This window comes from Scardinius erythrophthalmus (genome assembly GCF_964197995.2).
Source record: "Scardinius erythrophthalmus genome assembly, chromosome: 10".
In the NCBI taxonomy this organism is placed as follows: Eukaryota; Metazoa; Chordata; class Actinopteri; order Cypriniformes; family Leuciscidae; genus Scardinius; species Scardinius erythrophthalmus.
In genome coordinates this window covers 3,210,901-3,235,344 of record NC_138230.1, presented here as the reverse complement: position 1 = coordinate 3,235,344, position 24,444 = coordinate 3,210,901, and the positions used below count along the sequence as shown (strand labels likewise).

General features: G+C 42.9%; 2 protein-coding genes across 4 annotated transcripts in view; both read left to right on the top strand.

Moving 5' to 3' along the window:
* The first annotated feature begins 989 nt into the window (after window positions 1-989).
* On the top strand, window positions 990-15,867 carry nup42 (nucleoporin 42). The gene is made up of 7 exons (XM_081376274.1): window positions 990-1,285; window positions 5,102-5,501; window positions 13,409-13,497; window positions 13,685-13,761; window positions 13,859-13,945; window positions 14,828-14,951; window positions 15,325-15,867. Exons 1-7 carry the CDS (start codon window positions 1,156-1,158, stop codon window positions 15,792-15,794), a joined length of 1,377 nt encoding a protein of 458 aa, XP_081232400.1. The 5' UTR covers window positions 990-1,155; the 3' UTR covers window positions 15,795-15,867.
* Window positions 15,868-17,378: 1,511 nt separating this feature from the next.
* The window catches only part of tert (telomerase reverse transcriptase), a 35,649-nt gene continuing 28,583 nt past the window's right edge, over window positions 17,379-24,444 (top strand). Inside the window, exons 1-5 of one of the 3 annotated variants that reach the window (XM_081376245.1) lie at window positions 17,379-17,732; window positions 18,598-19,729; window positions 20,922-21,108; window positions 21,875-21,974; window positions 24,079-24,246. In XM_081376245.1, the coding sequence (XP_081232371.1) occupies window positions 17,415-17,732; window positions 18,598-19,729; window positions 20,922-21,108; window positions 21,875-21,974; window positions 24,079-24,246 (1,905 nt within the window). In that variant the 5' untranslated portion in view covers window positions 17,379-17,414. Of the gene's footprint in view, window positions 17,733-18,597; window positions 19,730-20,921; window positions 21,109-21,874; window positions 22,029-24,078; window positions 24,247-24,444 lie in introns of all 3 variants that reach the window. The other 2 variants (XM_081376244.1, XM_081376246.1) reach the window with 2 other exon arrangements.

Here is a 24,444-nt window from a genome sequence, read left to right as displayed (position 1 = left end):
GTGTTCAATGTAACTGATGTATAGATTAATGTCTTTTCCTCGTTCTTTTTCTCTATCTTTTTTATTTATTTATTTATTTTAGTCTTCAGCTCATTGTTCTTTTTAGTATTCTTATGACATTGAACATATCGCAAATACATTTTGTATATTGTATACAAAGTTGTATGTCATAAACGTGTCATCCTTGTATGTTTTGCAAAAAAATATAAAATAAATAATAATAATAAAAGTAGACAGCTGTAAGCACGTCCTAGCCGTCCGTCCGTCACTTATTGGGTTCCCCGGAAACATTTCCGTTGTGTTCTGTTCTATTTGCAGCGCGTTTCTGTTTGGTTTTGTTGTGAACTTTTGCAGCGCGTTTCCGTATTTGGTTGTGTTGTGAGTATTGGGACGCACGTGAGTTGTAAAACTGATGAAGATGTTTTCTTATTCGCTGGTGTTTTTTTCTATTTGCATGTGTTTTTTTCTGTTTGCATGCGTTTTTTTCTGTTTGCATGTGTTTTCTTCATTTGCAGCGCGTTGAGCTCTCTCGGCCACCGTAGATCAAAGCCTTGTTTAGATCCTTATTTCATGTGAAAGAGAGTTTTAAAGTCCCCCTGTGGTGAAAATTCAGCTTTTAATGTTGTTTATACAGTATGTCTATGTGGTGTTTTTAATGTGCTTTAAGACAAACCATGTGTAAATTCATAAGTCAAACTGCAGTGAACCAAAGACAGTCTCAAAAACACATCACAAACTAATAACCAATCTCGTCATCAACGAGTGGATTTCTGAGTGAGTGGAAGCGGGGCTAATTTGCATATTCATGAATTGGCGTATACTAAATGAGGCAAGGGTGTAGAGTTACTTTCAAGCTATCTTAAGGCATGACGATATTTTTTCCAGGTAAAAAACTCTAAAATATGTCATTTTGGTGATCAAAGATCGGTTTAAAGGGATACAATTATTGACTACAGGGGGACTTTAACCTCTGTTTGAAGCGCCGCATCAAGACTTTTACGTCATAGACTGTAAAAAATAGGTGGACTTTTATTTTGAAACGGTTTGTTTACGTCCAAAATGTGCGTCTTGCGTCATGCTGGTGCGCGTCGTTTGAGGAGCCGCGTCAAGCTCTGTCCCACAACACCACATGATTTCTGTCTATAGAGTTTAAAGATGACAGTGTGCAGCTTCTTTCTTCAAGGTCGCTGTAGATATGGAGATGATTGCTGGAATGAGCATCCGAGAGGAGGAGGAAGAGGAGATAATCGAGGAAACCAGCAGCAACAACAGCCCAGCAGAGGAGGTCAGACATGAACACACTCTCACACACACTCTCAGTTCACAGGATTGGGGTTTTCATGAGCAAGATAGCATCCAGATATAGTCTCTTACTAAACTATATATTACCATCGAGATTACATCGTTTTTGGACACTATAATGCTGTTAACACTTTGAATGTGTACTTCAAGTCTTAAGTTAGATAATATAATATTAATGAAATGAAAGGCAGCTTAACTGTACTTTCAAGTTTCATAACTGTTTCTTAACACACGTAAGTACACTTTGTAAAAATGTCAAATGAAATGTTTTACTTTAAAGCAAATTTTAATAATATTTTTTCATGTTTTTAAAGTGTAAATAAGTACTCATTTTAAAGTGTTGACTAACATAGTTAAGAACATGTAAAGCAGGCTACGTATTTATATAAGTATAACTTACTTAACTGTAGTGTTTTTTGATATAACTAAGTTATTATTATCAACTTCATTTGCATATAATGATGTAGCCTACTTAAGTGAGTTTTAAAGTTCAAATAACTGGATTCAATAATAAATACATTTTCATTAGATTTGCAAATGTCATGCACTTTACATTTCATCCAGTTCACATTTAAGTATATTGTTTAACATTTAAATCATATATAATAAGTACTCTTTAAAAAAAAAGTGTTTTCACAAGGGAAATTCTGTGTAAATACTATGGTATGTATATGTAGGCTATGTCTATATGACATAAACAGTAATTATGTTTGTCAACAAAAATCTTATATATACCTTGAGATCAGAAGGTGGTCTTTAAAGTGTGTCCAAACTTTTCACTGGTATTGAATTAAAATGTAAATTAATACCATAAGTACACTATATTGCCAAAAGTATTAGGACACCCCTCCATTGAATTCAGGAGTTCCAGTCACTTCCATGGCCACAGTTGTTTAAAATCAAGCACTATTCATGCAGACGCTTCTACACACATCTGTGAAAGAACGGGTCGCTCTCAGGAGCTCAGTGAATTCAAGCCGTACCGTGATCGGTTGCCTTGCCACCTGTGCAATAAGTCCATTCGTGAAAATTCCTCACTACTAATTTATTCCACGGTCAACTGTTAGCGGTATTATAACAAAGTGGAAGCAGTTGGGAACAACAGTAACTCAGCCATGAAGTGGTAGGCCACAAAAAATCCCAAAGCGGGGTCAGCGCATGCTGAAGGGGGTCGCACACCCAACGCGCAGCGCCACATTTTTTAAATTCGAACACATTATTCTCTATGAGAGTACACACACCGGCGGCGCCTTTCGGCGTCTGTCCGCGGCGCCCAGCAACGGCTCAGGGCCGTGTTCAAAATCCTGCCGCACCACAGAGCGCCATTTAAATAGTTTTAAATTAAATTTACATTTATGTGTCTTAAATCGTAGTTAATGCATATACGGACTTCACCCCGTGCTGCAATATACATTTAGTTTTATATTTATTTACAGAAATCAGAAAATTGCTGATGCTATTGGATTTTCAGGTGACGGTTGTCCTAGACGTGGCGCTGAGCTGCGCGTCCGGTGTGTGACCCTCTTGAGGCTCACAGTGCACAGAAGTCGCCAACTTTCTGCAATGTCAACAGCTACAAACCTCCAAACTTTATGTGGCCTTCAGATTAGCTCAAGAACAGTGCGTACTACTGCGTAGAGCTTCATGGAATGGGTTTCCATGGCTGAGCAGCTGCATCCAAGCTAGGGCTGGGACGGTTACCGCATTACCGCAATACCGCGGTCACGTGACGCCTACCGCGGGTCTGAGCTCGTCACCGTCATTACCGCAAAAAAATCAAAATAAATAAAAACTGGCCTTCACATGTGTTCACGTTGTGTCTAATGACATGGATTCATTGATTCTAATGACATGGTGTCTAATAGCATTGTGTCTTACATGGATTCAAGGTTTTCTAAGCAAAACTTATCATCAAAAGATGGAGCAAATCCGACCTTTCGCAAGTTGTTCCATGACACATATAACATTCCATTCGTAGACTATTGACTATATAACCCCTTATTTACACTCTGTGGCGCGTTACGGCTGAGACGCGGGTACCGGAGCTGATCGCACCCACTCAGTCAATGCTTACAACAGCCACGACGCGGCGCGTTTCAGAAGCGTCTCTCCGCGCCGCTTCGCTAAAGATAGGCGCCTAGTCTATTTTCGACGGACGCCGCGTCCAAGCCGTAAATAAAAAAAAGTAAAAGCAGAACCTCAGCTTTTAATTGCACGTGCTTATTTAACACACTGCTCTCACATGAAGACCGCGTTTGTCAACCCTCGCGGAGTCGCGGCAAGTGCACACTCACAGCACTAGAGAGTAATCTTGACGGCACTTGCAAGAAAATGGATAAGTAGGCTACATAATCAAATTCACAAATATTACACCATTTAAACATCATTAAAAATACATAGGCTACTGAGTTACTTAAACAATATTTGTCAAAGAATACACTTATGTTCACAGTTTGAACGTTCTTGTTTCCATTTGTTTAATTTCAAGTTCTGAGGTGAATTATCCATTGTTGCTTTTACAGCTACAAAGCTGGAGCACTAAACGATATTCAAAGTCACATTGCACGCTTTTAACATTAAATAAAGCACATAAACAGTACCTGAGATTATCATTGCCACACTCTGTTTATTGTTCCAGCGCGACGTCGCAGAAAAAAAAAACTGGGGTTTAAGCGGTTTACCGCTATACCGCGGGAATTTCTTGCTTTTCAACCGCGGTAAGAAAAAATCCATACCGTCCCAGCCCTAATCCAAGCCTCACATCAACAAGTGCAATGCAAAGCACGGGATGCAGTGGTGTAAAGCACGCCGCTTGGCTCTAGAGCAGTGGAGACGTGTTCTCTGGAGTGACGAATCACGCCTCTCTGTCAGGCAATCCGGTGGACGAGTCTGGGTTTGGCGGTTGCCAGGAGAATGGTCTTGCCTGACAGCATTGTGCCAAGTGTAAAGTTTGGTGGAGGGGGGTTATGGTGTGGGGTTGTTTGGGTGAGGGGGGGTTACGGTGTGGGGTTGTTTGGGGGAGGGGGGATTACGGTGTGGGGTTGTTTGGGGGAGGGGGGGTTAAGGTGTGGGGTTGTTTGGGGGAGGGGGGGTTACGGTGTGGGGTTGTTTGGGGGAGGGGGGGTTACGGTGTGGGGTTGTTTGGGGGAGGGGTGATTATGGTGTGGGGTTGTTTGGGGGAGGGGGTTATGGTGGAGGGGGGGTTACAGTGTGGGGTTGTTTGGTGGAGGGGGATTATGGTGTGGGGTTGTTTGGTGGGGGGGTTATGGTGTGGGGTTATGGTGTGGGGTTGTTTGGTGGAGGGGGATTATGGTGTGGGGTTGTTTGGTGGAGGGGGGGTTATGGTGGGGGGGGGTTACAGTGTGGGGTTGTTTGGTGGAGGGGGGTTATGGTGTGGAGTTGTTTGGTGGAGGGGGGTAATGGTTTGGGGTTGTTTAGTGGAGGTGGGGTTATGGTGTGGGGTTGTTTGTTTGGGGGGGGGGTTACGGTGTGGGGTATTTTTTCAGGGGTTTGCCCCTTAGTTCCAGTGAAAGGAACTCTTAATGCTTCAGCATACCAAGACATTTTGGGCAATTTCATGCTCCCAACTTTGTGGGAACAGTTTAGGGATGTTCCTGATCCACCATGACTGCGCGTCAGTGCACAAAGCAGGTCCATAAACTTTTGGCAATATAGTGTATTTTAACACACAGTATAACTTTTTTTAGTTTAACCATTATATAACAGTAACAGTATAACCATTTTTAAAAAAATATTTTTGAATGTTAATGGCAGTGACCAAAGTAACGTGTTGTTGCAGGCTATGGGAACCGCGTCTGGATAAACCCATCTCAACGGACTGGTGGTGAGTTCACCCAGCCCTCCTCGTTCTCCCGTGGCGGTAATGACTGGAACAGAGGCGGCGGTAATAATTCGAACAGAGGCGGCGGTAATGACTGGAGCAGAGGCGGCGGTAAAGACTGGAGCAGAGGCGGCGGTAATGACTGGAACAGAAGCGGCGGTAATGATTCGAACCGAGGTGGCGGTAATGACTGGAACAGAAGCGGCGGTAATGATTGGAACAGAAGCGGCGGAACGTCCAGAGACATCAAGAGCTCTGACTTCAGCTTCAGCAACCAGAACAGATTCTCAGCACTTGACTCTCCGAGCAACTTTGATAAAGCTGGACAGAACTCAACGAATGATAATGCAAAACATGTGTAAGTCCAGTTTACGCTTATGCATTTTTGGGGAGGACTGCTTGTACACAGCACTTCACTTTTTCCACATTTTGTAATGTAACAGCCTTATTTCAAAATGGATTAAATTCATTATTTTCCTAAAAATTCTACAAACAATTCTCCACCAAATATAGGCCTGTATGGTCGAGTGGCCAGACGGAAGCCTCAGTTAAAGGTACATGACAGCCCGCCTGGAGTTTGCCAAAAGGCACCTGAAGGACTCTGACCATAGCCGCGTTTCCACCAAAGGAACTTTGGGACTTTGGGCTGGTACTCGGTGTGTTTCCACCTCAGGAACTTTGGGACTTTGGGCTGGTACTCGTGTGTTTCCACCTCAGGAACTTTGGGACTTTGGGCTGGTACTCGGTGTGTTTCCACCGCAGGAACTTTGGGACTTTGGGCTGGTACTCGTGTGTTTCCACCTCAGGAACTTTGGGACTTTGGGCTGGTACTCGGTGTGTTTCCACCGCAGGAACTTTGGGACTTTGGGCTGGTACTCGTGTGTTTCCACCTCAGGAACTTTGGGACTTTGGGCTGGTACTCGGTGTGTTTCCACCGCAGGAACTTTGGGACTTTGGGCTGGTACTCGTGTGTTTCCACCTCAGGAACTTTGGGACTTTGGGCTTGTACTCGTGTGTTTCCACCTCAGGAACTTTGGGACTTTGGGCTGGTACTCGGTGTGTTTCCACCGCAGGAACTTTAGGACTTTGGGCTGGTACTCGGTGTGTTTCCACCTCAGGAACTTTGGGACTTTGGGCTGGTACTCGGTATGTTTCCACCGCAGGAACTTTAGGACTTTGGGCTGGTACTCGTGTGTTTCCACCGCAGGAACTTTAGGACTTTGGGCTGGTACTCGGTGTGTTTCCACCTCAGGAACTTTGGGACTTTGGGCTGGTACTCGGTGTGTTTCCACCGCAGGAACTTTAGGACTTTGGGCTGGTACTCGGTGTGTTTCCACCTCAGGAACTTTGGGACTTTGGGCTGGTACTCGTGTGTTTCCACCTCAGGAACTTTGGGACTTTGGGCTGGTACTCGTGTGTTTCCACCTCAGGAACTTTGGGACTTTGGGCTGGTACTCGTGTGTTTCCACCTCAGGAACTTTGGGACTTTGGGCTGGTACTCGTGTGTTTCCACCTCAGGAACTTTGGGACTTTGGGCTGGTACTCGGTGTGTTTCCACCTCAGGAACTTTGGGACTTTGGGCTGGTACTCGTGTGTTTCCACCTCAGGAACTTTGGGACTTTGGGCTGGTACTCGTGTGTTTCCACCGCAGGAACTTTAGGACTTTGGGCTGGTACTCGGTGTGTTTCCACCTCAGGAACTTTGGGACTTTGGGCTGGTACTCGGTGTGTTTCCACCGCAGGAACTTTAGGACTTTGGGCTGGTACTCGGTGTGTTTCCACCGCAGGAACTTTGGGACTTTGGGCTGGTACTCGTGTGTTTCCACCTCAGGAACTTTGGGACTTTGGGCTGGTACTCGGTGTGTTTCCACCGCAGGAACTTTAGGAATTTGGGCTGGTACTCGGTGTGTTTCCATCTCAGGAACTTTGGAACTTTGGGCTGGTACTCGGTGTGTTTCCACCGCCGGAACTTTAGGACTTTGGGCTGGTACTCGGTGTGTTTCCACTAGTGATGCACCGAAATGAAAATTCTGGGCCGAAACCGAAAATTTAGGATGCACTTGGCCGAAAACCGAAACTGAAGCCGAAAATGGCTTCTTTTAAAAACTTATATATATATATATATATATATATATATATATATATAAGTTTTTAAAAGAAGCCATTTTCGGCTTCAGTTTCGGCTTCAGTTTCAGTTTTATATATATATATATATACTGTATATATATATATATTTAAATTGCTTGAAATTAATGGATCTTAAATGAAAAATCACAATATAATAATCAAACTTTAATTAACAGTTACATTACAAAACATAAAATATTTTAACAATAAATATAAATAATAATACCAAATAATATTATCCTTCAAGTTTTATGTTCCATTACATAAAATAGTTTTTTAAAAGTTGGGCAAAAAAAAAAATCCACAATTTGAGATTTTTGCAGAACAAATGTTACATATTGCAACTTTGGTGTCCTCACGTATAGATTTTTGAGACATAAGTGTTCATTGAATCGTTAGTAAATTGCCTATATTTGGCGTTGATCCGTTTTCAACGCCAAATATAGGCAAATCCACGGACAACTAAACAGGCATTAGGACGAACGTAAAGAGGGCGCTTGAGACGCACACAAGTCAGCAATGTGGACTGCCATAACATAAATGAAAAACATTACTGAAGGCTACATTTATTATGCACTATATTATACATAAATAGGCTATTTTGTGAGTGTGTGTGTGTGTCAGAACCTGCAGTTGCTGTGTGACGCGCGTTTCGCAGCGGGCGTATCGTGACGAGCTGGACGCGCTCCGAGAGAAGGCCGTTAAAATCGATTCCCTATTTTCATTTTCGAAACTTCTGTTGGTTGGTCCGATCGCTTGTGCAATAAGTGACAGCCCTCTGACATGCTTAATCTTTGATAGGCAGACGCGTTATAACAGCTCGACCGTGAGTGAAACCTAAGCGCTTGCGCACAGATGGGAGGGGCGGGTGGCATTCACTTTCGGTTTGCGTTTTCGGCAGTTTTTTTTATTTCGGCCCGAAACCGATAATGCCATTTTCGGCCGAAAATTTCGGCGACCGAAATTTCGGTGCACCCCTAGTTTCCACCGCAGGAACTTTGGGACTTTGGGCTGGTACTCAGTGTGTTTACACCGCAGGAACTTTGGGCTGGTACTCGTGTGTTTCCACCACAGGAACTTTGGGACTTTGGGCTGGTACTCGGTGTGTTTCCACCACAGGAACTTTAGGACTTTGGGCTGGTACTCGGTGTGTTTCCACCGCAGGAACTTTGGGACTTTGGGCTGGTACTCGTGTGTTTCCACCTCAGGAACTTTGGGACTTTGGGCTGGTACTCGGTGTGTTTCCACCTCAGGAACTTTGGGACTTTGGGCTGGTACTCTGTGTGTTTACACCGCAGGAACTTTGGGCTGGTACTCGGTGTGTTTACACCGCAGGAACTTTGGGACTTTGGGCTGGTACTCAGTGTGTTTACACCACAGGAACTTTGGGCTGGTACTCGTGTGTTTCCACCGCAGGAACTTTGGGACTTTGGGCTGGTACTCGGTGTGTTTACACCGCAGGAACTTTGGGCTGGTACTCGGTGTGTTTCCACCGCAGGAACTTTGGGACTTTGGGCTGGTACTCGGTGTGTTTCCACCGCAGGAACTTTAGGACTTTGGGCTGGTACTCTGTGTGTTTACACCGCAGGAACTTTGGGACTTTGGGCTGGTACTCTGTGTGTTTCCACCGCAGGAACTTTGGGACTTTGGGCTGGTACTCGGTGTGTTTCCACCGCAGGAACTTTGGGACTTTGGGCTGGTACTCTGTGTGTTTACACCGCAGGAACTTTGGGACTTTGGGCTGGTACTCTGTGTGTTTCCACCGCAGGAACTTTGGGACTTTGGGCTGGTACTCGGTGTGTTTCCACCGCAGGAACTTTGGGACTTTGGGCTGGTACTCAGTGTGTTTCCACCTCAGGAACTTTGGGACTTTGGGCTGGTACTCAGTGTGTTTACACCACAGGAACTTTGGGCTGGTACTCGTGTGTTTCCACCGCAGGAACTTTGGGACTTTGGGCTGGTACTCGGTGTGTTTCCACCACAGGAACTTTGGGACTTTGGGCTGGTACTCGGTGTGTTTACACCGCAGGAACTTTGGGACTTTGGGCTGGTACTCTGTGTGTTTCCACCTCAGGAACTTTGGGACTTTGGGCTGGTACTCTGTGTGTTTCCACCGCAGGAACTTTGGGACTTTGGGCTGGTACTCGGTGTGTTTCCACCGCAGGAACTTTGGGACTTTGGGCTGGTACTCAGTGTGTTTCCACCTCAGGAACTTTGGGACTTTGGGCTGGTACTCAGTGTGTTTACACCACAGGAACTTTGGGCTGGTACTCGTGTGTTTCCACCGCAGGAACTTTGGGACTTTGGGCTGGTACTCGGTGTGTTTCCACTACAGGAACTTTGGGACTTTGGGCTGGTACTCGGTGTGTTTACACCGCAGGAACTTTGGGCTGGTACTCGTGTGTTTCCACCGCAGGAACTTTGGGACTTTGGGCTGGTACTCGGTGTGTTTCCACCTCAGAACCTTTGGGACTTTGGGCTGGTACTCGTGTGTTTCCACCTCAGAACCTTTGGGCTGGTACTCGTGTGTTTCCACCGCAGGAACATTGGGACTTTGGGCTGGTACTCGGTGTGTTTCCACCGCAGGAACTTTGGGACTTTGGGCTGGTACTCGGTGTGTTTCCACCTCAGAACCTTTGGGACTTTGGGCTGGTACTCGGTTTGTTTCCACCGCAGGAACTTTGGGACTTTGGGCTGGTACTCGGTGTGTTTCCACCGCAGGAACTTTGGGACTTTGGGCTGGTACTCGGTGTGTTTCCACCGCAGGAACTTTGGGACTTTGGGCTGGTACTCGGTGTGTTTCCACCGCAGGAACTTTGGGCTGGTACTCGGTAGGGTTGCGCGATATGCTCCATTTTCATATCGTCCTATCGTCAGCCTGTGAGATCGGCGATACACGATATTATCGCGAGGGGGGCGGGGCTTACTTATTTGATTATTAACTTGCTTATTTACTCATCAATTTGCTTGTTTTATTACTACGTTTTAAATGAGAATCTTTTTCTATTTTGCTAGCAAAGGTGGAGTGTTTATTAATAGGCTAAATCAGGTTATTTCCTGGTATAGTGAGGTAAAAAAAAAAAAAAAGATCCTAATCATTCTTGTATCTGACCATTCTTGTATATTTCAACATGTCAGCGGGAAATTTACGGACACACATTATCCTCTCATGCCGTTACAGATGCAGCATTTTGACTGTAGGCTGCTTCTGCACGAGATCATGAAAACACGTTTTAATTCATTGGGTCAAGAAAGAGTCGGAGTCTGCGATATGTCCTCCTCTGTCTGGATGCACTTCACTTATGCGCACCGCACTTCAATAAGCCCAAATAACGCGGGTTTTAAATGCCGGGAGAAATCAGAGGCAAAAATCTAAAAGTCGATCGGTACTTACTTATGACTTGACTCTGATAAAGGAAAATGGGTTAATCCGTTTACATGACCACATGCATTGTCAGTTTATTCAGCATAATCGAGTTAATAACGTGCATGTAAACGCGCTCATTCCCTGAAAGTGAAAGCAGAAACGGACTGCGCTTTCACTGCATTAACGGCGCGTTCTCTCAGAGACGACGGTGGATATAGCCTAACGGTAGGCTACAGCATCTTAATTTACTGGCTTAATATTTCTCTTGTGGACTTACATTATTGACAGTGAAAAAAATAGAAGAATATTTCTTGTTAAACAAGTTCGAAGTTGCTTGTGATTTTCACAGGCAGAGTTCAACAGATGCTTCGTGTAACTTTATTAGGCCTAGGCGGCCTATATAATTTTATTGATATTATTATTATAATTAATATTTTGTAATTGTACTGTTTTTAGTGTTTTTACTGTCATTAAATATTTTGTTAATGTGCTATGGAAACAAAATAGGCTACTGACGAACAACGATGCCGCGTCTTCATCTTGGCTCTGTATAAGAATGATGCGTCTGTTAAAACAAGCACTCTTGGCAATTTGTGAATGGATCACCTTGCAATTAAATTTCGTTGTGGGATGTAGTTTTTTTTAGTCTGTTTTAAAAATATTTTCTTTGAGGAGTCCTCATACGCGCGCGTCGGTGACGTCGCATGTGTGGTTATGTGATGTCGCAAGTGTGGTTATTGTTATGAATTTAGGCAAGGCAAATATAATTGTAAATATACTAGCTTCATAATAATAATAATGATTTAATACATTAATAGGAAAACGAGCCAGTTATCGTATTGATATCGTCAAAGGCATCTGCCATCGGCGATATCTCTGTCTATCGTCGATACACGATACTATCGTCTATCGGCACAACCCTAGTACTCGGTGTGTTTCCACCGCAGGAACTTTGGGACTTTGGGCTGGTACTCGGTGTGTTTCCACCGCAGGAACTGTGGGACTTTGGGCTGGTACTCGGGTGTGTTTCCACCGCAGGAACTTTGGGACTTTGGGCTGGTACTCGTGTGTTTCCACCACTGGAACAAGGGTCTAAATGAAGTTCTGGGTAAATATTTCCCCCTCCGAAAGTCCCTGCTTGCGAGGTAGTACTTTTTCAAAGTTCAGGAACTTTCAGGGTTGGGACTTGGGCGCTGAACATGCTGATTGGTTGAGTTCATGCCGCATTTTGATTGCTTGACTCCACACAGCATTTTATTTCAACCACCATCTGTTGCGGTGCATGCAGTAACAGTTGTTTGCTATTTGAATCAACAATGGAGTCTTAAAAATACGACTGATGGACCAACGACAAGGTTCAGGCTTTATTAAGCTTAAATTCAGAGGAAGAAATTCAGCGGGAACTGTAGAGCGCAGTCCTACGTCACCGGAGTAATTTGCCTAATCTTCACGGTACTTTAGACCGCAGTGGAAACACGGCTAGCAAGAGGTCTGGGGGGAAAAAAATTTCTGGGACAAATTGTTCCGGGTAATTTCGGTGGAAACACGGCACATGAGAAACAAAATTCTCTGGTCTGATGAAACAAAGATTGAACTCTTTGGCCTGAATGGCAAGCGTCATGTCTGGAGGAAACCTGGCTCATCACCTGGCCTATACCATCCCTACAGTGAAGCCTGGTGGTGGCAGCATCAGCTGTGGGGATGTTTTCAGCGGCAGGAACTGGGAGACTAGTCAGGATCGAGGGAAAGATAAATGCAGCAATGAACAGACATCTGTGATGAAAACCTGCTCCAGAGCGCTGGACCTCAGACTGGGCAGACGGTTCATCTTCCAACAAGACAACTACCCTGAGCACACAGCCAAGATAACAAAGGAGTGGCTATGGGACAACTCTGGGAATGTCCAGGAGTGGCCCAGCCAGAGCCCAGATTGAACCCGATTGAATATATCTGGAGAGATCTGAAAATGGTTGTGTACCGACGCTCCCCATCAGACCTGATGGAACTTGAGAGGTTCTGCAAAGAAGAATGGGAGAAACTGCCCAAAAATAGTTGTGCCAAGCTTGTAGCATCATACTCAAAAAGACTTGAGGCTGTAATTGACCATTTGCCAAGACCCGCCCCCTTTAGTTACTGTTGCTATGTCCGACAAGCGACGCCTCTCTCACGCCACACCGTGTTCTCACGCAGTGAACAACACATCGCGGAGCAGAGAAACTGACAGCGTGCTGACAGACAGGACAGACCAGCTTACTTTTGATATGAAACAAAGTCTCAACTTTTAAAAGAAAAAGAAATCTTCATTTCAGTTCAGTTTATAGCATAAAATAAACATGAACAGAAGGAATGTTGTTTCAACTGTGGAAAGACGTCGGTACACACTGTTTTTCAAGTTCAAATCCTCCAACGTTAATCTACTAACTCTCCTGACTGCTTTGTCGGACAAAAATGGCGGATGACGGATTATGATTGGTCAGATAGACTGTCAATCAAACTTCCTGCGAAGGGTCAATTGGTGCCAATGGTGCTTCAACAAAGTATTGAGCAAAGGCTTTGAATACGAATGTACATGTGATTTTTTTAAATAAATTAGGAAAGATTCCAAACAAACTTTCATGTTGTCATTATGGGGTATTGTTTGTAGAATTTTGAGGGAAATAAGGAATTTAATCCATTTTGGAATAAGGCTGGAACAAAACAAAATGTGGAAAAAGTGAAGCACTGTGAATACATTGATGCACATTTTGTTTTTATTGCATATTTGTATTTCAGAGAGACAATCCAGACAGACATGGAGGTCTGGCAGACTTCTGGCCAGTGGCCGTTTTCATGCTATTCGGTCCTCAACGCACAGATCTCAGGTCAGTTTAGCTATCAGTCTTTTGCCTTTCAAGCAAATAAGTTTTGCACGGGTGAAAAAACATGTTCATCTTCAGAAAATGTCTGACAAACATGACCTGCTGGCACTAAGCTGCTGCATTATTTTGCAGTTAGACAACGGGAGGTTTTTATCTTTATATTTGTTAATCTTTTCTTGATATTTTGCAGGGTTTGTTGACTTGTCTCCAGAGGAGCTGAGACAGGAATATTACTCCTCCCGAGTGTCTGGTGATATACAGCCTTATGTAAGACAACCACTTCAGTGAATGAGCAGATTCAAGAGACTTTATTTCCCATGATGCTGCATCTGAGCATTTCATGTAATCCTGTGTGGTGTTTCAGGTGAACTCAGTCCAACTGCTGGCCAACCAGTGGAGTAGCAGAGTTCAGGAGCTGCGCACCATGAGCAGCTCCACTCAGATCAGTGTGGTAAGATGATGTTGGCATTGAACCGGATGGACGGAAGGAGTTTCAGTAAGGGATAATGTACATCCAGCCGGTTGTTATCTCAGAATAAACCCGACCGGGTGATCAGGATCAGGTCTTCATCAGCCTGAAGGGGTTTATTCTGAGATAACAACCGGCTTGATGTACATTATCCCGCTTATTACACGGATACTTGCCACACAAGTAAATAATTAGACGAAATATTAATCTGAGTTTAAATATTTTATTAGCTCTTTAAACACAAAGCTTCCGCGGAGAGAGCAGTTTCAGCGGCAAGATCAAACTAGACGGACATTTAAGAGATACGGTATACAGTCATACCACTTATTACACAGCATTTCAACACATACATAATTATGGAGATATATTATTAAAATGATTAAATATAAGAGATATTGATTTCAAATTAAATTGTTTTAAAATTGTACCTGTTTGTATCTTATAATCCAACAGTGTACCAAACAGTAGTCACAAAATGGCCACCGCTGTGTTTATTTGAAACAAGAGAGTCCACGATACTGGATGGCATAATTAAATTACTCTACACAAAATATTGATTTGACTGAGTTTTAATATTTTATTAGCTCACCAAATGCAAAACTTCCTTGAAGAAAACCCGTTCCTAGCGAGTGTATAGTTCAGTGACCCGGATGAGCCTGTGATTCTGTTCTCAGCGGTTGTTATCTGGGAATAATATACCGCTGGATCGTGCGATTGACCAATCAGAATCAAGTATTCAAATTCAAATGTTATCACTGTAAAGCTGCTTTGAAACAATCCATATTGTTAAAAGCGCTATATAAATGAGGGTGACTTGACTATCCCACAGAGTCGTGTAATAAATCGTGTTGTTGATGTCCTCAGATCTCAGAGCTGAATAACTCCAGTTCCCAGACGCCATCACAGGGGTTCGGTGCGACACCATCAGGGTTTGGAATCACTTCTTCATCGTCATCAACAACGTCAACTTCTGGCTTTGGAGCAGGAGGTTTGTTCTGGATTTCTTCACAGTAATATATAGGAAAATAACAGTGTTAAAGGTACACTCTGATTTTGGCCCTCTAGAGGTTAAAAAACAAAGTAAGATTTTTACGATAAATCGCGATAAATATTTTTTTTTTCTTAAATATTTACATGCATGTGTGTGTATTTATACGCACACATATATTATTTAAACACAAACTTTTATTTTGGATGCGATTAATCGTTGCCCAGCACTAGTTAAAATTGAATCAAATGTGTTGTGTTGTTTGGAGCTGATATGGCGGTAAATTTAAATGAAACCTATCAGCTCTTTGAAAATGGGAAATCTTTTCTTTTTTTTTTTTTTTTTTAAGTAAACAGCTATATTGTTTCCTCAGGGTTTGGTTCCGGCCCTCAGAGCAGCAGCAGCTTCAGCTTTGCCTCGTCCAAAACTGACTTCGGAGCTTCACATACTACCCAGAATGCACCTGGGTTTGGAGACGCTGTGTTCAGCACTGCTCAGACGGCATCAGGTTTCGGCAGTCCCGCTCCGTCCGCGTCCTCCTTTTCTTTTGCCCCGCCAGCTGCAGAAAATAAGCCCAGCTCAGCAGCCGGGTTCAGCTTCAAGACGTCTGCGGGAGGATTGGGCTCCGGGTTCGGGTCCTCGGCACCGGTCGCGAGCAGTGGCTTCGGTCAGAGCAGCGGTGTGTTCAGTGGAGCTGCAGATTCTGCTGGGGGTTCAAGAGACAGTCTGTTCACGGCCCAGAGCGACCTGACAGCCGAAGAACTGAAGGAGTTCACCGCCAAGCGCTTTACTCTGGGTCAGATCCCTCTCAAACCTCCTCCTGCTGACCTCCTCATGGTCTGACACTGACTCTGGGGGTCTGAGAACGGACTCATCTTCTTAATGCAATATTAATAAACATGTTTATGGACTAAGACAGTGAGTTTTTGTGTTTTAGTTAAAATTTACTGAAATTGCATTGTGGGTAATCCTTTAAAAATACTTGGTATTATGGTAAATCATAGTCAATATCAATGATATTGCATATGAAGTAATATTAACAAATACAATTTTATCTATCAAACTATGAAAAAGTGCATACTTTGCTGCATACAATCCCTAATTGCTGTGCCGTAGTACAGTGATGGTATCAAAACCATGGTACTGAATGATTCTCTTATTTATATACAAAAGTATTTACATGATACTTTAAAGAATACTATGGTGCATTTGCAAGATATTATGTGAATACCATGTCCAAAAACCATGGTGTTATAGTACATTTGCAAAAAGCAAGTGCTTTGTGTTAAAAATGAGCATAAAATAATAAACAAAAAATGTAATTAAAAATAAACTTAAATGTATTTACTTTATACACAGTATATTCAGAAATTATGAAATGCAATTGTAAAATGTTACATATTTGTTAAATACCGTTTTTATTTATCATTGTTCTCATTTATTTTGTTTATGTGGTTGTAAAGTCATAATTTAGTTATAATATTGTTTTGATAATCTACTTGCTATTTACTGTTTTAACATGCTTATAAAGTAATTTAATTACAATTAATTAACACAAATGATTGCACGGAAGAAAGATGGAAATAAGCAGTTTCCCGGGAAATCCGCCCCGACAGTTCTAAAATCAAACGTAATTTTACAGTAAGTCAAAACACCGTTTGCATTTTTTTTATTTTTTTATGTACTTGCTAATTATTTAAATTCTGGTAATTTCGAATAAAAAAAAGATACGTAGCTTTAATTTGCGTTTTAACTCCATAGACAGTATATAAACTGGACACAGCGACCCCATAGGTTTCAACGGAGAGAAGTTGAAGCACATAAGGAGCAGTTACTTCCTGATTGCCAGGCGTACTGCGCAGACTCAAACTGAGCTTGACGACGGGGATGTGACGTGAGCAGCCTGCCTGACAGTTGTAAGTTTTCTAGCAGCTGTGCCTGACGAAATCGGAACCATTCCCTTCCGAATCTTGCAGAGACGGAGAGTGTGAGAAGGAGCTGTCCATGAGCTAGGAGCAGGAGCAACGTCATGACTCTCTATGGGCTTCTCCTTTGACTTCATGCCTCCGCGTCCCCCAAATTGCCCGCGAGCTTCTCTTCCTGTCTCTACGGTAATTTCCAGAGAGTCGCGTGGTTTTGACGCAATCGTTAGCCTACTTTTACAAAAACTGCTCCTACGGGGCCATAACGTAAGATACAAGGTAATGGAGCCTTTTATACATTGTCGTGTTTCTTTAGAAATAAATAATGGACAAATGGAGTCTTTAAACGCCTCAGATGTAAAGTTATTCGCTGTCAAAGTGACGCCAAAATGAATGGAAGTCAATGGGATGCTAACAGCAGGTGAAGGCTTGTTAGCCAATGGCGGCTCCCGGGGGTACCTTCAAACTAATACCAAACGCTTACCCACTGTTTAACTCCATAGCAGTCTTCTATGGTCTTAACATCAGGGTCATGTGACAGATGATTCTCGATTGGTGGAGAGGCAGCGCTCGACGCCCGGCCCGAGGCGAAACGCCGGAAGCGGGAAACCCAAACACACACAGACTCATGTCTCGACACGACGTGACAGATGGCGGGTTCAAATATGTTTTTGGCATTTTGCGATCGTTATATCCCGTCGTGCAGACTCTGGAGGAGTTCACAGATGGGCTTGTGTTCTCTAATGGACGGAAGCCGGCTCTGCTGGAGGAGAGAGACGGAGCGCGTTTTAAAAATCTCGTCAGAGGACTGATGATATGCTCGTTCACGCCACCACAGCAGCAGCGCGTGCCCGCACAGGTACCTCACACTCAACGCTTTCTGACAGTTCGTTTGTTTACACATCAAAACAAACTGCGGTTTCGGCAAAGTTTTGATCATTTAGAGGCCTTAGAATGTCATGTATTAAATATGATTCAGTAGGCTTTATTGGGTTGATTACATTTCAGTCCCTTACGAAAATGAACCATGGTTTTATTATAGTAAAAGTGTAGTAAGTAATCATGTTTTTTGGAGGATTGATTACCTTGTATGAAGACCTCCGATGCAAAAGCCTCTAACAAAGCCACCTATGTCAAAAAATTGAGATAATAATATTGAGAAATAATAATACTTTCACTTCAAACTCACTAAATGCCAGACTCAGCACATTCAGAAATGTACTTTGGTAGAAACTTATGTCAGAAACATGACAAGAACTCAGAGTTATCAGATCAGTGGATATTTGACTGGTTTTGTCCGTCCTTCTGTTAGACTGTCTCACACATGAATGATGTTGAATATCTGTCAGCTGTTAAATTTAACTACACAATTAGATAATACCAGTTTAGCTCAACCAATCACCAAGCAATGCTTCATTGTGTTCAGTCTGTGTGTAAAAAGAGCATTAGCAATTAAAGAAAACACACTTCAGCAAAACATGATCAGCTCAAAGTGTCCCAATCATTTTTGCTCCCAAATTTGTATAGGCTAAATGTTACAGGTAGTCACTGTATGAAGAATATTTGGGTATAATATGTCACAGTTTACTTTATTCTGCTCTCCTCACTTACAGAAATGAACTAAAGTGTCCTGCGCACACTAGTAAAAAAAAAATTTGGTTTGACTGTAACTTTATAAACTATCATCACTGTTAAATGATATATTATTATGTGTCTTATTTCAGCTCAGCACGCTTCCGGAGGTTCTGGCGTTCACCCTAAACCACATTAAACGGAAGAAGCTGAGGAACGTCCTGGGATTCGGCTATCAGTGCAATGACGTGACGGCCTGTTCGGATCCGTTCCGGTTCCACGGAGACGTTTCCCAGACGGCGGCGTACATCAGCACGAGCGAGCTGTGGAAGCGGATCAACCAGCGTCTGGGAACCGAGGTCACGCGGCACCTGCTACAGGACTGCGCCGTGTTCGCTACCGTCCCGCCCTCGTGTTTGCTACAGGTGTGCGGAGAGCCCGTGTACGACCGGCTAATCCCGCGCGCATGGTCCGGGTTTTCCCTCAGCCACGTCTCGAGTCAAACGTGGAAAAATCCCGGTGTCCCGTGGAAGACGAACGCAAGAGACGCTAAGACGGTCGCAAGAGACGCTAAGACGGTCGCAAGAGATGCTAAGACGTTAACAGTCTCGAGAAAGAGAGCGAGAGATGACGAGAAGCACGATAAACATCCTGTTATGAAGAAGCGGAAACTGATTACGGATCACTCCGACGGGCCGTCGACCGCAAATCAAGGATCTCGGAGCTGGAAACCCGCGGAGCAACGCCCTCCTCGACCGTCACACTGTTCGATACGCGTTCTTAGCATGCTGTATAATGGGCGGGGCATGAAGAGCTTCCTGCTCAACAGGAAACTGAAAGATGTGGGCGGGGCTAGACGTCTGCAGGGGGCGGATCTCGTCCGGATGATATTCCTCCAATCAGAGTTAAACACGCAGACGAGACCGAAGAAACTTCCAAAGCGTTTCTTCGCGATGGTTCCCCTGTTCAGTCGACTCTTACGCCAGCACAGGAAGTGCCCGTACACCTTGTTCCTGCACAGGAAGTGCTCTGGGACTCAAGACGCGCAAGATATGGAGTCGTTGCTCAAATTGCACTTCTCCGCGTACAGGGTGTATCTGTTTGTGAGGGAATGTTTGCTTTACGTTGTTCCTGAGGAACTTTGGGGATCCCAGGAAAATCGACTTCACTTCCTGTCCAATGTGAAGAACTTCCTGCGTCTTGGGAAATTTGAGCGCCTCCCGTTGGACCAGCTGATGTGGAAGATGAAGGTTAAGGCCTGCCATTGGCTGGGACACAAGAAACGTGCGTCTTTAACGCCTTTATTCGTAACTCTTATTTATTACAACTTTGGTTGTTTGAAGCCAAAAAAACAGTTATCGTTAACTAAAACTAAAACCATAACAAAACATTTTCATTACTTGAAATAAAAATAATAAACTATGTTTCAGCTAGTTGCCAAGACAAAGTTCATCATTCATTTATTTGAAGTACTAAAATAACTAAAACTAACTAAAACAAAAATATATGAGCATATTAAAAAAACTAAAGATTACAAAAATACGCAACAAAATTACTAAAACTAATTACTAAAAAAATAAAATAATTAGTTAATTGCTAATATTAATAAAAACTTCTTCTGATTTCGATTCCAGTAAGGTAAAAAAAACTATTTATCATCCTATAATCCTATAAAATATCATTCACATTTAGTCTTATTGCAAAACATTTAATTGTTGAAAATCATGAACAGAAATCATCAGGATAAAGAACACTCACACAAGGAGCGTTTGTCTGTGGTTTATAAACACCATAGACGAACAACTAGCCGAACTAAATATAAACTTCAGGCATTATTAAAGACAAATAAACACTGAATTTTCTCTTTTAATTAGTGTTATTATAGAGACGGCTGCGGGAATATTAGGCTGCTGTCACTTTAAAGGTTGTACCAGCGGTTTCAGGCCCAAACATAAATGATCACATTTATTTTGGTTTTGAGTGGTTGGTGAAACCAATTGTTTTTGTGTGCAGATCTCAGAGCCTAGGCTGCCTACAGAGACGCGTTTTTTTGGCGGCATGCTAATGGGGCGAGCAGCTAGCGGATCGTTAGGAAAGATTAGATGAATGTGATCATTTATGTTTGGGCCTGAAATCGCTGATACCACCTTTAAGAGCTGCACTGATATACTGATACACACACGCCTGAAAACAGCGTCTCTGAACATTTATTCAAAAGTCTCTTGCTTGAATGGTTTAAAGTCTCATTGAAATGCTCACAAAAGAATCGATAAGAGGAATCGAAATTTTTATTTTATAACAAGTTTCCGATTCCAGACCTGCAGATTTATACATGAATTTTGAACAATACCCGTTCTTGTCTTAGGACAACTTTTGATTAACTTTTTTGATCCACTTCAAATGTTGGCCACTGTATCTCACTGGCATTGATTGAGCCGTGAAGAGCTTTAGTGACTGAGCTGATGTGTTGCTGTAGGTCACTGCGCCAGTGAGCATCGCTACAGAGAGTGGATCTGCGCTCAGTTCCTGGCCTGGACACTCAGTGGGTTCGTGGTGGGTCTGGTGCGGGCGCTCTTCTACGTCACCGAGAGCATGGGGCAGAAACACGCGCTGCGCTTCTACAGGGCTGAAGTCTGGAGCAAACTACAGGACATGGCCTTCAGGTGCGCGGAACAACAGTCATGTGACTCACGACACGTCAAAAGACATAATCATATTTGAGCAGAAACCCGAAATGAAGCCCGTTTTTAGGATTATGGGTTTTTTTCTCATGACAAATAAGCACATTTTTGCTCACTTCTCATTATTGTAAATAAAATTAGTTTTACTACCATTTATACTTTATTACAGTACATAGATAAGTTCTTTTAAACTTAGATTTTTTATTTTTTTATTTTGTAGATGCTTTTAGTCAAAAATTATGTAAATTTAAAATGAAGTATATAATGTATTTAAATATTAATTTTCATGTACACATTTGTTTTATAAATATTTATATACATTTTTGCATATTTATTTAGAATGTATAAATATACAGTAGTCAACATTTGAAGTGGATCAAAATATACATGAATTTTGAACAGTACCCGTTCTTGTCTTACTTTGATGAACTTTTTTTGATCCACTTCAAATGTTGACTATTGTATATATTTGCATTGAAAAATAAACCTTATTTTACTACTGGTAGTATTGTTTGTACTGAATTTCATTTATGCTAATTATTAAAAACTGAACCTGATTGTATAACTGCAATGATAAATATGACCTGTTTTGTTTAATATTATTGTCCTCATTAATGTAACCATCTCATTAATGGTAAAGTGTCCATGGACACTTGGACCTTGATATTATTGTACTCTGTATTTTTGAGAAATGTTTATCAGTGTGCTAGTGTTTGGTTCTGGTCCTGATCTGACTGTTTGTTGTCAGAGTTCATCTGTCTAAGGGCCAGTGGAGGGCCCTGTCTCCGTCTGAGGCCTTGAAATTCCCGAAGACCACGGTAACATCCCGGATCCGGTTCATCCCGAAGGTGAGCAGCATGAGGCCCATCACTCGACTCACGGGGAGCAGAGAGTCCCTGCAGGTGCGTTCACTAGCGTTACACATCTCACTAGTGTTACACATCTCACTAGGGTTACACATCTCACTAGGGTTACACATCTCACTGGCGTTACACATCTCACTGGGGTTACACATCTCACTAGCGTTACACATCTCACTGGGGTTACACATCTCACTAGCGTTACACATCTCACTAGTGTTACACATCTCACTAGTGTTACACATCTCACTGGGGTTACACATCTCACTAGCGTTACACATCTCACTAGGGTTACACATCTCACTAGCGTTACACATATCACTAGCGTTACACATCTCACTAGGGTTACACATATCACTAGCGTTACACATCTCACTAGCGTTACACATCTCACTAGCGTTACACATCTCACTGGGGTTACACATCTCACTAGCGTTACACATCTCACTAGGGTTACACATCTCACTAGCGTTACACATATCACTAGCGTTACACATCTCACTAGGGTTACACATCTCACTAGGGTTACACATCACTAGCGTTACACATCTCACTGGCGTTACACATCTCACTGGGGTTACACATCTCACTAGCGTTACACATCTCACTAGGGTTACACATCTCACTAGCGTTACACATATCACTAGCGTTACACATCTCACTAGCGTTACACATCTCACTAGTGTTACACATCTCACTAGTGTTACACATCTCACTGGCATTACACATCTCACTGGGGTTACACATCTCACTAGCGTTACACATCTCACTGGGGTTACACATCTCACTAGCGTTACACATCTCACTGGGGTTACACATCTCACTAGCGTTACACATCTCACTAGCGTTACACATCTCACTGGGGTTACACATCTCACTAGCGTTACACATCTCACTAGGGTTACACATCTCACTAGCGTTACACATATCACTAGCGTTACACATCTCACTAGCGTTACACATATCACTAGCGTTACACATCTCACTAGTGTTACACATCTCACTAGCGTTACACATCTCACTGGGGTTACACATCTCACTAGCGTTACACATCTCACTAGGGTTACACATCTCACTAGCGTTACACATATCACTAGCGTTACACATCTCACTAGGGTTACACATCTCACTAGGGTTACACATCACTAGCGTTACACATCTCACTGGCGTTACACATCTCACTGGGGTTACACATCTCACTAGCGTTACACATCTCACTAGGGTTACACATCTCACTAGCGTTACACATATCACTAGCGTTACACATCTCACTAGCGTTACACATCTCATTAGCGTTACACATCTCACTAGTGTTACACATCTCACTAGCGTTACACATCTCACTAGCGTTACACATCTCACTAGGGTTACACATCTCACTAGCGTTACACTTCTCACTAGGGTTACACATCTCACTAGCGTTACACATCTCACTAGGGTTACACATCTCACTAGGGTTACACATCTCACTAGGGTTACACATCTCACTAGGGTTACACATCTCACTAGGGTTACACATCTCACTAGCGTTACACATCTCACTAGTGTTACACATATCACTAGCGTTACACATCTCATTAGCGTTACACATCTCACTAGTGTTACACATCTCACTAGTGTTACACATATCACTAGCGTTACACATCTCATTAGCGTTACACATCTCACTAGTGTTACACATCTCACTATGGTTACACATCTCATTAGCGTTACACATCTCATTAGTGTTACACATCTCACTAGCGTTACACTCAGGTACACTCAGCTCAGGTCAAAGTGTCGGAATAATTTTTGGTCCCAAATTGTTATAAATTTGACTGGTAGTCCACTTTAATTTCTAGGTATAATATGTCACAGTTTGCTTTATTTTGCTCCCCTCACTTACATAAATGAACTATAGTGTCCTGCACACACTTGTAAAAGAAAATCAAAAATTATATCTAGTATGGCTATATTTGACTATATTTATCACATTTTATTCATATTTGTTAATAAAAATAATTAGGTTTTTCTTTTTTTACATGTGAAAATAGTGTGGTTGTGTAATGTTCTTTAACTACATATTCCTTCATGTGTTGGTGTTTTCGAGCAGCATTTCCAGAGTTGCGTGCGGGTCCTGCTGAACGTGCTGAGTGTGTGTGTGCGCAAGGCCCCGGGGCCCATGGGCTCCACCGTCTGGGGTTGGCAGGACATTCACAGGGTCCTCAGAGACTTCAGTCCGCAGCAGAAGAGCTCGCCGCGACCACTGTACTTCGTCAAGGTGAGGAGGATCGTGAGAGAAGCTTTACTGCCGTGATCCTCTTGTGCGGGACACGCTTCCTGAAAACTAAAGACGGTTATTTATTTTCATTATACAGTATATTCAGTGTATATACACAAACACACACTCATTCACACACTCTCTCATACACGCTCAAACACACACACATACACACATATATAGTATGTATGTATGTCA